We start from the raw sequence: 16549 nt of genomic DNA, 5'->3' as shown, positions 1-16549 counted from the left end.
ACTGTTGCACAACTGCATTTTTTCAGTAGCTTTCCCCAAAAGCAAGATGTTTAAGTGTTATGATCACCTTCGTTTTGCCGGTAAGTGGGTTGCTCCTCTCTGTGTCCCTCTGTAAGGCTTCCCTCACTATATCAGTCTAAACCAGTAGTTACCAAACTGATGGTCATGGCCCACTGGGGGGCCATACAGCAAAATTTTGGGGACCATAAGCAGAAGCTATGTACACATAAAAATCCCAAGGCCCACCACATTAGGACAATATGAGGTGCAATAAAATTACAGGTATTGCCAGAGTTTTTTTTTACATAATGGATCTTTATAAATGTAGGACTAGAGACAGTCACTGTAGTCATGAGATGTGGATTGGGGAAAGGGGGGGAGGGCATGGATGAGGATCATATATGAAAAAAAAAAAAAAAGTTTGGGAACCACTGGTCTAAACAATATCTTGTGATGAGTTCTGTGTCACTATGTTCATTCATTACATCCTTTCTAGATAAATAATTTGTGAGCTAGAGATGTTGTGAAGCAGCCATCTTGGCTATGGGAACGTCTGTCATAAGCCGCTAAGACAGGGTAGACTGGTGTCTGGGAACGGATTAATCCATTTTACATCGATTCCTATTTCAGACTTTGAACAGCATTCAAGAATGAATTAAGTTCAAGAACCGAGGTTCCACTGTGTGTGTATATATATATATATATATATATATATATATATATATATATATATATATATATATATATATATATATATATATATATATATATATATATATATATATATATATATATACCACACACATACATACATAGAAGGATGTCCAGCACAGCACTAGTGAAAGGATGAAAGACTCCATTTTTGTACACAGAGGGATGACAAACATTATATTATTGTCATTTCTGGTCATTTCAGGCAGGAATATTCATATTGATATGTTGGTACTCTTTCTCCAATATGCATGGACTTTTTGAGTGGCATCTGATCTAAGCACTGGAGATTTATGAGATAATCTTTTTAAAGTTGTGAAGAAATACTCACTGTCTGAAGACTGAATAAGATAATTTTTTTAAGGATAATTACTTTTCTCTTACTATCAGTCTATTCGGAAACGTATCTCCCTTTAAGGATAGCCATAGCTAAAGAATTCCCATCTACATCTGTGTTTGCATGTTCTGATCATCTCATTCTCCTATTATCTGTCTTTCATATACTTCAGCTGTCCTCACATCTCAATGAAAGTTGTCTTCTTGCACCCGATGCTTCTACTATAATCATGTGTAATACTTTCATAGTCACTCACTTCATTATTCTTTTCATGTTGCCAGAGGAACTAAGGATGCTAAATTTGACTCCCTCAGGCTCTCTATTTTTCATTCTTTCATTTTTACTAAATATACCAAACATTTCATACATTCTTTCAATGCTTTTACCATCCATTCTTCACATACTATAGGTACTTCTCAAGTAATTATCTTAAGCTGTTTGTATCATTGATCCTTATCTTTCATTTTACACCCAACTCTGACATGCATATGTGGTTGTTAGCATAATTAATCCATCATATAGTTCCTTTTTTACTTTACTGTTCTTTCATTTCATCATCTGCTCAAGATATCCAATCCCTTTTTCTCCCCTGCACCACTCTATCTTTTGTCCTTGTTTTAAAAGTTACATGATTTGGATGTTGCCTTTTGTTCACTGCATGGAGAGGTGGCCTCCACATGGACTACTCCTTTCAGTATCACAGGGAGGCCTTTAAGTTTTAAGAAGTAGCCAGCATAAATGGGTGCTCTTAAAATCAACTGTGTCATTCTTTGTCTCTAAAAATAGCAAATCAATACTATGCATATATCACTGCCATTTTATAACATTGTACAAATAAACTATTACATATCACTGCATTCACTTCAACCACTAAACAGTCACTATTTTCACATCATCATCAAATAGTCTTTTTTTTTTTTTTCACAAGAGCCATCATTGCCTTCCTGTCTTAACACAAGTGTAGGAGATGAGTGCAAAAAATATTGCTGAGGGATTCTTCTACCTTCTGTTCCCTACTGCCACACTCGGGCACTACACAATGTCACCATCACTCTCAGAAGATGCAGAAGTTACCCGCACCCTGACGCCCTGTGGAATGGCCAAGTACTCTGAAGTGCAATGGGAAAAAGAGAGATTAGTCTGAGTATATTTTCCCTTTGAAATTTGGTGATTCACTCAGTTGCATTTTTTTTTTTCAAGTACATGTGAAACCAAATTCCATAAGTGATCCATAAGTGATCACTAAGGCCTCAGTGATTTTTGGTTAGCTTTCACTCTCCTGGCACTACAATTTAATTATGGTTTGCAGGCATATAGTAGAAAATACACACTGAATATGCATGATAAACTGTATGTAACTAACTTCTATTCATAATAAAGCTATCTTGTTAGTGACATACTGTAACTGCACCAATGGGTCATATACAGTACTACCCACTTTCCAATAGGATTTTCATTCTCATATAAGATAATGCAATAATGCTTCACTTTGAACTGCAGTTTTTGTATATACCGCAAGGCATCAATATCCACAATTTTATTCTGGATTAAATGATCAAAACAGGAAAGTATCAGAGCTCCAAGAATAATTATAAACTGAGGAAGGGTACTTTAACTACTACAACCTATGAAATAATATTTTGTTGATATCTAGAGGATGTGACAATTGCAGGCGACTAACTTTATTTGTACTTAAGTACACTTAGAATGGTCTTATACTGTAATGCAAATGCCATTTGATTACTTGTTAGTACATTGGTGACCAAAGATGAGTGGATTATATAATAATACCAAATAAACATATTTTGAAAAAGAAAAAAATGGGAGTTTTCATGGATTTAGAAAATGTTGATGACCAGGTTGATTACAAAGTGATGATGCAGATATGTGAGGTAATTTCTTCTCTCTCGTTCATTTCTTACAACTCTATTAATATTTTCTTGCAGTTTTCCATAACTATTTATTAAGCTGTAGTCCTTCACTTCATTGTTAATTTAGATTTTCATCTTACCTGTTACCAAATCTAACTATTGTCTTTCATTTCCTAATTTTATATAAGTATAATACTTTGAATTTTATATATTATGTCATCTTCCTTTATCTTACTATCTTTTATGATAATTTCCTTTGAATCTGCATTCTCAGCTTCTTATATAAATATTATAAATTTTTAAAGAATGTTCTCCCAGACTGTCCTCTTTCTTCATGCATAATTCTGTACTGGGTATTTACCAATATTAATCTAATGAATACGTGATTCTCTCATACTGGATACTCTTTCCAGAATATTCAGTGACTGTCAAAACATTTTGGAGCAACTAGTTTACTTTGGACTACAAAAACACTGTGTAATTAAATGCCTTCCTGTCCTTTATTGAACATTTTCCATGATTGATACTAAAAGCAGCTTAATACTGAACAGATGGAGCTATAAAACATCCAAGAGAACAAGCCAATCAAAGAAAAAAGATGATAAAAATTAAAATGCTTCTTTCATTAAACACAAAGAATGAAGTGTAATGCATAAAATTTACTTTACAAATAACTAGTATTTGACTGCTCTCACAATGTCACAATGTGGAATGCTGTGTGCACACTATTCATGGTGGAATCAGAGATCCATTTTGTTACTGAACACAAACATAAGCTCACATCACTGACACACAAACACACAAGAAGAGAGATGGAGTATGTTCAATAAGGCTACAGGGATCCAAGAGAAGTGGGATGAGTTTCTTAAAATAAACAAAGGAGAAAAGGAGTTTGTGCCTAAGAGGCAGACAATAATATTTGGTAAAAAAGGGTGGTTTAATAAAAGGTGTAAAACAGTAAGAAGGACAAAAGAGAATTCATGGAAAAAGTGGAGGAAAAGTAAAAGAATTAACCTATGGAATAATTACAAACAAGCAAGAAATGATTATGTGAAGATCCTGAGAGATGAACAAAGATAGTTTGAAAAAGATATAACAGACAGGTGTAAACATGAGCCCATTCTTCTACAGACAAGTGAATGGAAAACTGAAAAGCAATGTGAGCATATAAAAACTAAGGGTGGATGGAGTGGTATATGAGGACCTGAAAGAGATAGCAGAAGTGATGAATAAGAGGTTCAAGGAAGTTTTTACAATGGAAAAAGAATTTATAAGGCCATTGGACATACAGGAAAATAAAAAAAAAATGGAGGAATTTCAAATAACAATACAGAAAATTAATGAAATTATCAAAACATCAGATGTGAGATAGGCCACAGGAGCAGATGGAATGTTGGGATGGATATTAAAAGAATGCAATAACCAGCTTAAAGGTAAATTACACACCATCATAATTATCTCTGTTAATGAATGAATAGTTCTACAGGATAGGAAAATGGTGAACATCATGACCATATTTAAAGAGACACACAAAACCCACTAAATTACAGACCAGTTTTGCTGACAAGTGTGATAGTAAAAAATATATGAAAGGATAATAAAAATAATTGGACCAAATTTTCTGGAAGATAACAAAATTCTTGCAAATTGTCAATTTGGTTTTAGAGAGGGGAGATCTTGTGTTACCAATCTGCTGTGTTACTATTAAAGAGTGATTGATATAATACATAAAAGAGATGACTGGGCAGACTGCATTTACCTAGATTTAAGAAAAGCTTTTGATAAAGTGTCACATAAAAGACTTCTATGGAAATTGGAGAAGATCAGTGGTGTAAATGAAAGACTGCTGGAGTGGATGGAGGAAAAAAAAAAAAAAAAAAAAAAAAAAAGAGAGAGAGAGAGATGAGAGCAGTAATAGGGGACCAGACATCAGTGTGGAGCCTGGTATTAAATGGGGTCTCCTAAAGGTCAGTGTTAGCACCAGTAATGTTTGTGGTGTATATAAATGATATGGTGGAGAACATATCCAGATGCAATTCTTTTTGTTGATGATGCAAAACTTATGAGAAGAATGAAGGAAATTGAAGATTGTGAAGAACTGCAAAGAGATCTAGACAAGGTGTGGGAGTGGAGCAACAGATGGCAAATGGAATTTAACTCTGAGATGTGTAAAAAGATGTAGTTTGGAAAAAGTAACAGGAGGTGTAGTCATAACTAAGATAAGGAATGAAACAATTAATAAGACAACAAAGGAAAAAGATCTTGGAGTGATATTCTCAGAGGACTTATCACTGGAAAAACATATTAATAAGGTAAGAGGTGAAACTCTCAACCTACTAAGAAATACAAGAGTTGCCTTTACTTATCTAGATGAAGAAATGATGAGGAAAATAATTACCATAGTGATATGTCCAAGATTAGAACATGCAGCTGTAATTTGGTCACCACATAAAGAATGCACAAAGGAAAGTTAGAAGCATACAGAGAGCAGCAACCAAGATGATACCAGAATTGCAAGATCTGCCATACGAGGAGAGACTAGCTAGAATGCAGCTTCCAACCTTGGAAAGGAGATGAGGAAGAGATGACATGATTGCACTTTACAGATTACTGACTGGGATGGAAAAACTAGATAAGGAAGATCTATTTGTAATCAATGAGAGAAACAAGGGGACATGAAAGAAAACTAAAGGCAACCACCTGCAGTAGGGACATAAAAAGTTTAGCTTCCCTAATAGAAGCATTGAAGCATGGAATGGACTGGAGGGGGAAGTGGTGTGTGCTAGAAATATTCATTACTTTAGGAAAAGTTGGCTAAAAACAGTTAAGAAGATGGGACAGTACAAGCCTAGCTCCTATCTGGTATGTCACAATTAGGTAAATACAACTAGGTAAGGTAAACACACACAAAATGTTTATGAGTTTTGAAGGAAAACAATGCAAATGTTGTAAGAGAGAAAGGATAATATGAAAACTGAAAGAAAACAATGTAAATGTATAAAAAAAAGGGACAGGACAACATGAATTGAAGCTCAAAGCCTAGATATTATAAGTAATCACCCACTTGAAAACACTAGAGAAACATTATCTGGCATGTAACCCCATCAAGCCCTTCACCTGAACATGTGGCATGTGAAGTGTTTACAAGTTATGACTTTAATGGATGAAAGTAAATGCATGATCCTAATTGCATGATGAAATGTTGCTCCTAAAGAGTCAAATGAATGAAATGTTAAAATGCATGATATGACAGCATAATGGGAAAGTGCATTCAGAAACCATTAGAAAACACCTCACCACAAAATTTTTATTTTCTTAATCACAGTATTGAAGACTACAGCTAATGAGCTGATTTCATAAAAATAAATATTCTGACACAAGAGAATGCAGATATAACTATACAGCCATATATATATATATATATATATATATATATATATATATATATATATATATATATATATATATATATATATATATATATATATATATATATATATATATATATATATATATATATATATATATATATATATATATATATCAATTGTACTTCATTTGGCATTGACTTGAGTACTGGTAACTTAAAAAAAAGGTTAGCTTGAATACTTAAGTGTTGTGCTGCAATTATTTTGTTTCCATAGTAAAGGCCATGACTGTTGAGTTTGACTTAACCAAATAAATGAAAATAAAAAATGAGTTTTTAGTACAGAAGCAGAATGTGTAAAACAAAGGGTGAACTTTGGCCCTTGATCATACCACCTACAAGTGACTGTGAAGAGGCAGCTTTATTGAATTAAGAAATATGTCGTTTCAAGACAGTCTCTCATTATATTACTATGTTTACTTATAATCCACACATATGAGCTAACAGAAAGAAAATTTTATTTTCTTACCAAATGAAAGCATGCACATGTGATTAGTCATTGGTGTGGTGGTATGTGATCACTGGCCATATTACATATATCCAACTTCATAAGAATGAAAAGAAGCAATCCACTTTTAATGATATTTGAAACACTGGCAATAAACAAAATGTACTGACTCTTATGTGATGACTTCATGTCTAATGTTTCTATCTGAATTACTGAGCTGAGCTATCTGGAGAGAGAGAGAGAGAGAGAGAGAGAGAGAGAGAGAGAGAGAGAGAGAGAGAGAGAGAGAGAGAGAGAGAGAGAGAGAGAGAGAGAGAGAGAGAGAGAGAGAGAGAGAGAGAGAGAGAGAGAGAGAGAGAGAGAGAGAGAGAGAGAGAGAGAGAGAGAGAGAGAGAGAGAGAGAGAGAGAGAGAGAGAGAGAATGTAAATTGCATTCAAGAACAAGTAAGTCACTAAAAGAATATAAATTCTAATGTTAATGGGTCAAATGTATAGCAGTGATACAAGTAATGCCAAGCAGTGTTCCACAGAGTTCAATTCAAGATCCAATAATATTTCTTATATAAAGCATATGCTTGACACAGAAAATGAAGCAAGTTAATTGTACAGAATATGAAGCAAGTTAATTGTTGCAATAAAATTCCAGAGACTTGAATAAGCTCAATGAGAGGAACCAATGCTGAAATTACTGTTCATGCCTACAAATGCCACATCTTAAAAAGGAAGCATAAAAAAAAACTTAATTGGAAGTACAAGAGGATTGCACAAACAACTACGAGTATGTAAGACGAGAATTTCAAGTGAATAACAACATATTGGGAATTAGTAGCATCTATATTATATTCATCTGCATATGGAAAACAAGCCAAAAAAGAAATGTAGAAAATAGTGGGTATAAAGATATTAATAAGTTTGAAAGATGCCTTATGAAAAGAGACTGGAAAACCTGGAAACTCTCAAAGAATTATATCAATGACTGACCCATGGTACTAACAACGTGGAAAATGTGGATGAAGAGAAAACCTCAATGGAAACTGATTGAAACATAAATAAAAGACTGAATGTTTAAATGATGTATATATATTCAGCTGCTTAAACAGAAGTATGAACATTTGCAAAGTGCTGGAAGTTGTGGTAGTTTGAGCAAAGAAAATCCATAAGTTTAAGACTAGATTTCATGAAAATAAATAATTAAATAATAAGAGAGGGCATGAGCTTAGTCTTGTATACTAGAACTCTTTATAAACAAATAAATAAACAAACAAGCAAAGAAGAAAACAAAACACACATATCCAAACCATACATACACAGCAAATAAAAAAAAAAATAAATAAAAATAATAATAAAAAAAAATAAATAAAAAGTAAAAAGATAACAGTATACAGTTGCAAGTCAGCAGGGTTTTGGGGATGACCATTCAAAAAATGAAGATGTTTCAAGACACTAATAAATGCACATACATGCACAACTCAAAGAAATGCTTGCAGTCAACATTAAATAAATATAAAACATTAACTTGAGCACATTACCCTCATCATGCAAGTTCTCTTTCAACCAACATACATGTTAACTGCTGGAAATGTCATCACACTGACATAACCTGGAAAAAAACTGGAACTGGTGAACTGAAATGCAATTAATCACCTAAATATACCGCTGAAAAGTGAACAAGACCTTGCACAAAACATAGCACCTATGACCTGTTCTGATAAATCTAGTGGTTGAATACTTCAATCCTCCTTGCAATAGAGGTAATTAACTAGATGGATAAGCTCTATTCCTTCAACTTCTACCTGCAATGTATGTTATTTAATGGTGCTTCATAGATGATGATGCTGGGAATACAAGAACAAGAAATTAATGAATAACTGATCACACTCAAGTGACCAAATGTACTAAAGAATATCAAAGCAATGAACACAAGAAAGGCACGAAGTGATAAAATGAAGCAATTCTTATCAATGATGAACAAGGCTTGCTCATCACTGAACTCTAAATGGACAACACAGAAAATGGCTGCACTAAAAGGCAATTAACTACATCATTTTATCATTCTATGTATAGGCTAAAGTTACTATCTGGAAGTGAGCAATGCACCATAAGTATAATGCACCATAAGTATAAAAAAAATGTTATCAACGATCTCAACTTCCAACATGCATGATCAAGCTACAGCCACCCAAGGTCTTCTTTGACACTGTTATTCTGAGCAGCATTTGCAGTACCTCATCTGTGTAGCATTATTTTATTTACTTTTTCATAAGGAGTCTGCATTTATTTGTAATTTTGCATACTTTAATCCTCTCATCCTTCCCTTTGAACCCTCCAGCACACTGTTCTGTCATCTCACTAGAGATTGTTGTTTTGCATTCACTGCACCTAAAATGTTTTAAACTTAAAATTTCCAATATCTACTGATGAAAATATGAATAGATATCATATGCCAGGGGGGGTAACCTCAACCTTGTTGAGAAGAAGAGACTTGCATACTCCAATGTTCAGGGAAGCTAAGCTAGACAGACGCAACTATACTTGACAGACCCACTAAGAGAATCTGATTAACAATTTTCCCAAGTAAGACAAGTAAGTATATCCCCTAACCATGGCTTTATAATGGACAACAATTCCAACAATAATAAGCTGACTGTTCTGTTTCAGAACAGAGGATGCTACAATTTTGATTTTCAACAGGATGCCTTTTGATTTATGACCTTGGGAAATACGAGGTATCTACAACCAAAGGGGCATCCTTGGTAAACCAATGGTTTTCAAAGCACTTGGTCTCTACTATCACCTATTTCACACATACCCCTTTATTCTATTTTTTTTCCACCTTCCAAATGGTGTTCCTCTCCTATTAGCACCTTCAACTTTGCTCACATCCATTTTTGTTATAAGCTCTTTGCTCTTCAGACTCTGAAGAGTGAAGATTCAATATTAGCTATAGGATGATAATAATGAATGATGATGATGATGATCATAATGAGTGTACACAATGTGGAGTTTGTAGCATTAGGACATTAGCTCAGTATGCTTTACTTTGCTAGCTAATGAGTAATTCTCAAATCTTCTATTGGCCTCATACATCAGTGTTACTGGACAGAATATAAAAAGATCAGCAGCCTTGAAAAAAACATGGTACATCTCATGGGATTTTTATTCCAGGCCATCTCAAAGGCCTTTTCTTAGGATAAAAGGTTTCTCCAGTCTGACATTTCATCACAAAGGAAAAAAGTTCTACTGTATTTCCATACCAAGGTAGATTAAGATAATTTTATCTAAAATTTTTCTTAATTTCAACCTTGTCATTATTCATCTCAATGATAGGGCAAGCATAATCTTTCTCTGAAGCAGCAAGATACTATGAGCCAAAATATTCTGAACCAGGCAATGAAATGTGATCTCTTAACATACTATGCAGCCTGAGCAGAAACTTCATTGCTTCCAACACCCTTTCTTCCAAAATTTTTGTGTATTGTGTCCAAAGTCCCTCATGTTATTCCTGTTATAAGCATTCTCAAGTCCCCTGAATTCATTAGAAATCTTCTATCATTCCCATACACATTTCTTAATTGCTGTCTAATGGTAAAACTAATAAAAATAACAAATATTATAACAATACATGTAAAACCTTCACCTTCTGTTCCCTGTTGGTCTGTCTCCTTTGTAGAAGCTGTTGTTGCAGCAGTTGCAGTAACACCACCACCACCACCATCACCACTATCACCATCACCACCATTATCACTACCACCACAACCACCACTGCAGCTACCCCCTAATGCTAGGATGGCATCAGTTGGGGGGTTACTGGGGCATGCTGGTGGACACCCATCCCTGGCACAGCTGCCTGGAGGGATGGGGGTGGGGTTGGAGGTGGTCTCAGAGACTTGACCTAAAGATAAATTGGGTTAGTCCTGGAGTGGAGCTGAGTGTAGGCCCCATCAGTGTGGGTCGAGCGCCTGAGAGTGGGATGCAGCAGGGAGAAGGTGCCATGAACTGTGTGGGTGTGCTGTGTAGAGAGAAGAGCTGAAAGAGGGGGATGTGGGCACAAGGGCATTAGATGGGTGAGTGAAATTATTTCCAGAAGGACCTTGAGGCAGAGAATTAATTTTTACGTTACTAGTGCCACTAATGAATGCAAGTCCTTCACATTATATGATTCATTACTATTCATCTTTATAAATTCCAAAAAGAAGATATTGCTCTAGTGTTGACATGGCATATGGCCAATGAATGTAAATAGTCATATTTTTAATGAGATACAGCCTTGCCTTTGCTGGTAATTTCATCATGAAACAGTTTATTATGATCTCATGAATTATTACACTTAAATAAATTTTTAAATTAGTAATAGCTATAAAATTTTGCACAACTACCTCTACATCTTACTTATACAATAATACTTCAAATATCAACAACTACAGGTAAAGCCCATACCAGGAGAAAGATTTTGAAGGTATAAAAAGCTGTCTTGCAAATTACTTATTCAAAGGGAGAACCAGTGTCAGATTATGTACTTTATACCTGTTGTAAGTATTTGCAGATCTTTGCAACGACTGTCACCCTGTTCATTTATACAACAGGCCTGGCTTATGAATACTTGCTGAATGATAATGATTCCCTTTATACTCATTGTGTGTGTTGTACTCAGGTCACTTACTTAAGCATTCATGTAATGGTACTCACATTATGTACAGCTGATTTTTCCTTTAATCCAAAGACAAACATGTTCTGATTTCTATAATGAAAAGGATTAACCAACATACAATTCAATGCATATACTTTGCATATGATTAAGACTACAAGGAGCAATTATCTGTGAAGCACTGTACAAAAGTTTCCTAACAGAAATGAGGGAGGGTTGAGAGAAAAGTATGTATATGGAATATGTTTCAAGAAAGTGTAAATGTGTAAAAATGGTTAATTAGGAGGGAAAATGTTGTGGGCAAAACATATAACAATGGGGTCAGGAGCAGAGCCTTTATCTAAATGGACTTTGTTGCAAAATAGCACTCAAAGTATTCTGGATGTGTAATGCTGGTGCACAATAATTAATATCAATACTGTATTCAGTAACCTGGCTCATTTGTTTCCACTGTATTTAGTATTTTCTCTTAATCTTAGATCCTTGACTCTGCTCAGAATCTGTCAGTTGTTATGTATTATAAAAAGACTGTCAGCAGACCAGAGAACTTAAAACTAAGAAAGATGCTAAACACAATGGAAGTGAGCGAAGTAGCAAGTCCATTATGATAAAAATCAACTCTATGTAAACTTAATACAATAATTCAACTACAGAGCATCCAAAATCCCATGACTTCCACCTGGTCTGATCCCTTTCTGATATAGCATGCAGGATGTCCCTTCATGGCATACACTTTTGGCTATGAGGGCTAGTACCTCCTAGCCCCATGCAAGGGGAAGGAGCAATGTGATATAACTTGGGGTATAGGCAGTCTCTAGGAGCACCATCAATACACTCAGGCATAGGAAGGTGACTTCTATGAATGCAAGGTTTGGGGAGGTTTGGCAATACACACCTTAACAGATTTTTACAGCACATCAAAACATGAAAATGTAATACTCAAGTCATGTGGTATTACCAAAACTGTATGCACATCTAAATATGCACAAAGCAAATACATGTTCTAAATGTAAAAAGCACTTAAATGTACTTAAAATATACAAGCAAACAAATCCTGAATATAAAGTTTGAAAAAGCTGAAATGCAAGAAAAAATGACTGTGAAATGGACATGAAGAAAGTGTCATGATTTTAATCACAAATGGGGAGAGAGAGAGAGAGAGAGAGAGAGAGAGAGAGAGAGAGAGAGAGAGAGAGAGAGAGAGAGAGAGAGAGAGAGAGAGAGAGAGAGAGAGAGAGAGAGAGAGAGAGAGAGAGAGAGAGAGAGAGAGAGAGAGAGAGAGAGAGAGTTGGTTTTATATAATTATATGATGTGATGTATCAAGTGAATACAAATACTGGTGGCAAATAAAATCCATCTGATATGTAAGTTTTATGGACTATGGGAATAATGAATTCTTATCTTATGTCTCTTGCACACACCTCTGCTATAGAGAAGGGTAATTTATGTTGATAAATTTTGAAAACTTTGAAATTTTTAGCAAATTTGCAATTACTTGAAAGTTATTGATACAAAGAAAAATTTTGCTATATACTGTAGAACTGCTGTTCTTAATTCTTTCCATCCCAAATACTTTAGTTCATGGGACAGTTCATGGGAGATATGAAAACATTACTACAGCATTTTCTTTTAGTGATGTGAAATAAAAGGGGCCAAATCATCACCTAACCAAGCGAATAAGTGAAATGAGATTAAGTGAAAGAATGAGATGACATGGGGAAATGGATGAGTATATGAATAAGATGGTATATGTAAATGGATTGGACAGGTAGCATATGCTTGGATGACTGGCTTACCTTTCCTGCGGTCTCCTATCTTAGCTGGGAGGAGCGATATGGCAGCCAGGAGTCCCAGCACAGCTGCTCCACCACAACAGTAGAACAGGATGTCTCGGTAATAGTTGGAACATTCAGGGCAGCAATTTCTGGAATACAACAACAAAAACTTTAGCAACACTACAACAGATATTATTATATTTTTTTTGTGAGACAATTTTTACATCCACAAATGAATAAATACACTTCCACTTTCAACAACTTGAATTGAGGAACAGTTTTACAAAAAATACATCCTTTCTAACCTAAAGACCCATCACCCTATGATTATTTGGTCACTCATAAGACTCATCCTTATTTATATTGAGACGATAGTGATGGAGCATGTGAAAGATACTGAGACAAAGATCAATAGAAAGGAGCTAAAATCTGTAGGATTAAAATGTCTGTCTTGGTTATCCTTTACTGTAGGATTCCTCTACCTGTGGTCCATTCTATGGAGCCTGTGGCCAAAATTAACACTATGCATTCCATCAGATAATTTCCTGGGTCACTGATGCACCCCAACGGTATATAAGGCAAATCCAGCCTTAGTCTTCTTCCATGCACAACTCACAGATGACCACTTGGATGATGTTCTCTTCCTGTTAGTTCCATTACCCCTGATTTTGATAAGCTTTGTGCTGAGAAATATAATCAGGTCTCATTAATAAATTCCTTGAAATCTTTTGTTCTGTATATGTGTTTTTTATTTTTTATTTTATTGATGTGGCCCTCAGGCCCTCTTGGACTTGTCAATGCAGCCTGTGGTACTCAATGGGTTAGGGATCCCTACTTTACAGAAATCTTCAAGAACAGGTATGAAATGAAACTAGCTTAAACTGGATACAAAAATACACAATAAAATGCTTAGCACTTACATGCAAGGATTAAGGTTTTGGATCAGCACCACTGCAATCCCATTTGATAGTTTGTCAGTGAAACTCATGGAACCATATACAAAGGCCCCTGATTCCACATTGGGTCCTATGAGATCAGCGGTGATTGAGAGTGAAGTGACCAGCATGACAGAACCACCTGCTCCCAGAAGTGCTGCCACCACATACAATAGGTAGCTCACATAAAGTGGTCCCTCTCCAAAGCGCAGGCCCACAGCTGCTGAAGCACCCACAACTGTCCCCAGCATGTAGGAGGCCTGATGCAGGAGAGAAATATATTTAAAGATGCATTATTGAAGAAACCCTGCATTTTCTAATAAAGAAAGGAAACCACATAAAAAAGAAAAAAACATAGTAGAAAACTACTGCTTGTGTTATGTCTTGGTACATTTTAACTCTCTCTCTCTCTCTCTCTCTCTCTCTCTCTCTCTCTCTCTCTCTCTCTCTCTCTCTCTCTCTCTCTCTCTCTCTCTCTCTCTCTCTTACCCCCGACTCCCTTACATGTACAACACATACTATGCACACTTACCTTCCGTCCTATGTACTTATTAAGAGCTCGCATGCCGGTGGTGGTGAGAAAACCAGAAACATACATGACAAGCGGTATGTATGCTACTGACTCTTCCTGCAGATGAAGGGAATCTTGCAGGTAAATTGGTACATATGCTTGTGACAGGTTGCAGAAGAGACGGGTTGCCATGTACAGAACTGCAATCTGGTAGAACTGTAATACAAAAAAACAGCAGTAAGGAGGAGGAGGATGAGGACACAAATAAAGGGGAAAAATTAGTTTTACTTGTGTATACCTATAATCTCCCATTACAAGGAAATTAATCCAATACATAGTTAAGGGAATGTCACAAGTGGTTTCTGTTGCAATTTGTGTTTTTATGGTGTGTTCAGTTTTAATTAGTTATTTTCTTGTTGATGTGCACAAAGGCTAAGGGGCAGCAATTCCCATTGGGTAGCTATCCAAAGTTCAGTACTTACACCTGCGTAAGTAAAAAATATGATCAACATTTCTGCAAGGAGGTATCAAATGTACCCTACTGTAATCTACAGTAGGGTACATGACAATATGTGGTCTTTATAATGTACAACTGCAATAATGCAGTGAAATTTTAATAATTATTTAATCAAAATAAAATAATTAAAACTGGCATAACAAACTCTCCACTAGTGCAAGCACTGGAATTTCAATAAAAATTTACTCAGAATAGCAAACCAAAACTAGCAAGAAGAACTTGCCATTTGTGTGAGCAGTGAAATTTTAATAAAAATTTAATCGGAATAAGAAACTAAAACTCGCATGACTAACTCACCAGCTGTGAAAGCTGCTGCTCACCTATCCACCACCTGTCCCTTCCTCCCTTTTCCCTCTTGTTTCAAACCTCCCTCCCTGTCACCTGCCCTCCCCCTTATCTGTCAGAGATAATGAACAAGGGAGTGAAACTCCTCTCTCTTCATCTCACTCTTGTATATGTAATTCCCTTTTCCTTCTCCAGCCATTTCATTCTATTTAGCAATCCTTAGGATTGTTCTTACTTTCACTGAGAGAGAGAGAGAGAGAGAGAGAGAGAGAGAGAGAGAGAGAGAGAGAGAGAGAGAGAGAGAGAGAGAGAGAGAGAGAGAGAGAGAGAGAGAGAGAGAGAGAGAGAGAGAGAGAGAGAGAGAGAGAGAGAGAGAGAGAGAGAGTGTGGGGGGTGGGGGAATGTGACTGGTAATTGTCAAAGCAGCATGAAACTCAGGATGATAATGCACAAAACTTGGGATGGTAAGAATTTAGGATTAGGCACAAAACTCGGGAGTGTTCTGTACATATTTGTAGTGCTATCTCAAATTTAGTAGTGTGAATGTGCTCATTTTTATGTATTTTTTTAAACTGTGTGATTTTTTTTATATTATTTTCTGGTTCCCTGGAATCAATTAATTTTTTTCCTGAATTTTCATTCAACATACAGTACATTTACCACAACGAATACTACACTGGAATGAACTGTATTTCCATTTTAGTGTTTCCAGGCTATTAAAATGAAAATTAAAAAAAATCACCAAAAATCTCTAAAGAGACAAATAAATCATTTAATCTGTTCTAAAACCCATGAAGCATCTTAGAAAACTACACATAAGCTCTACAAGACACCAAATCTCTCTTCTCCTTACCTGGGTGTTTTTAAGCCAATCTGTAGCTGTCATTCTGAAATGGTTGCACGGCACAGGTGAGGGTGGTGGTGGAGTGGAATTGGCACTGTCTGACCCACTTACTGATCCATTGCTCTCCACTTGAGGAGTTGCTAAGGTATTGTAGTCATTGCCTTTTTCCTTCACCAACCCATGGAATAGTCCCACAAACACCATGCCAATGACCAACACAATGGCAACAATGTACTGCAAAAG

The 16549-nt window shown here is 35.7% G+C and overlaps 1 protein-coding gene across 10 annotated transcripts in view; it reads right to left on the bottom strand.

Moving 5' to 3' along the window:
• Positions 1–283: 283 nt before the first annotated feature.
• LOC135107548 (major facilitator superfamily domain-containing protein 12-like) overlaps positions 284–16549 on the bottom strand; it is a 44011-nt gene continuing 27745 nt past the window's right edge. For 7 of the 10 annotated variants that reach the window (XM_064017540.1, XM_064017539.1, XM_064017534.1 and 4 more), the window contains exons 6-11: positions 16316–16540; positions 14682–14876; positions 14135–14409; positions 13236–13363; positions 10432–10686; positions 284–2157 (exon numbers count right to left, since the gene is read on the bottom strand). In XM_064017540.1, the coding sequence (XP_063873610.1) occupies positions 2081–2157; positions 10432–10686; positions 13236–13363; positions 14135–14409; positions 14682–14876; positions 16316–16540 (1155 nt within the window). In that variant the 3' untranslated portion in view covers positions 284–2080. Of the gene's footprint in view, positions 2158–10431; positions 10821–13235; positions 13364–14134; positions 14410–14681; positions 14877–16315; positions 16541–16549 lie in introns of those variants that run through there. The other 3 variants (XM_064017543.1, XM_064017544.1, XM_064017542.1) reach the window with 2 other exon arrangements.

The sequence above is a fragment of the Scylla paramamosain genome, chromosome 15, assembly GCF_035594125.1.
Source record: "Scylla paramamosain isolate STU-SP2022 chromosome 15, ASM3559412v1, whole genome shotgun sequence".
In the NCBI taxonomy this organism is placed as follows: Eukaryota; Metazoa; Arthropoda; class Malacostraca; order Decapoda; family Portunidae; genus Scylla; species Scylla paramamosain.
Note: the sequence above shows the minus strand (reverse complement) of the source record. Positions and strands in the feature narration are given on the sequence as shown.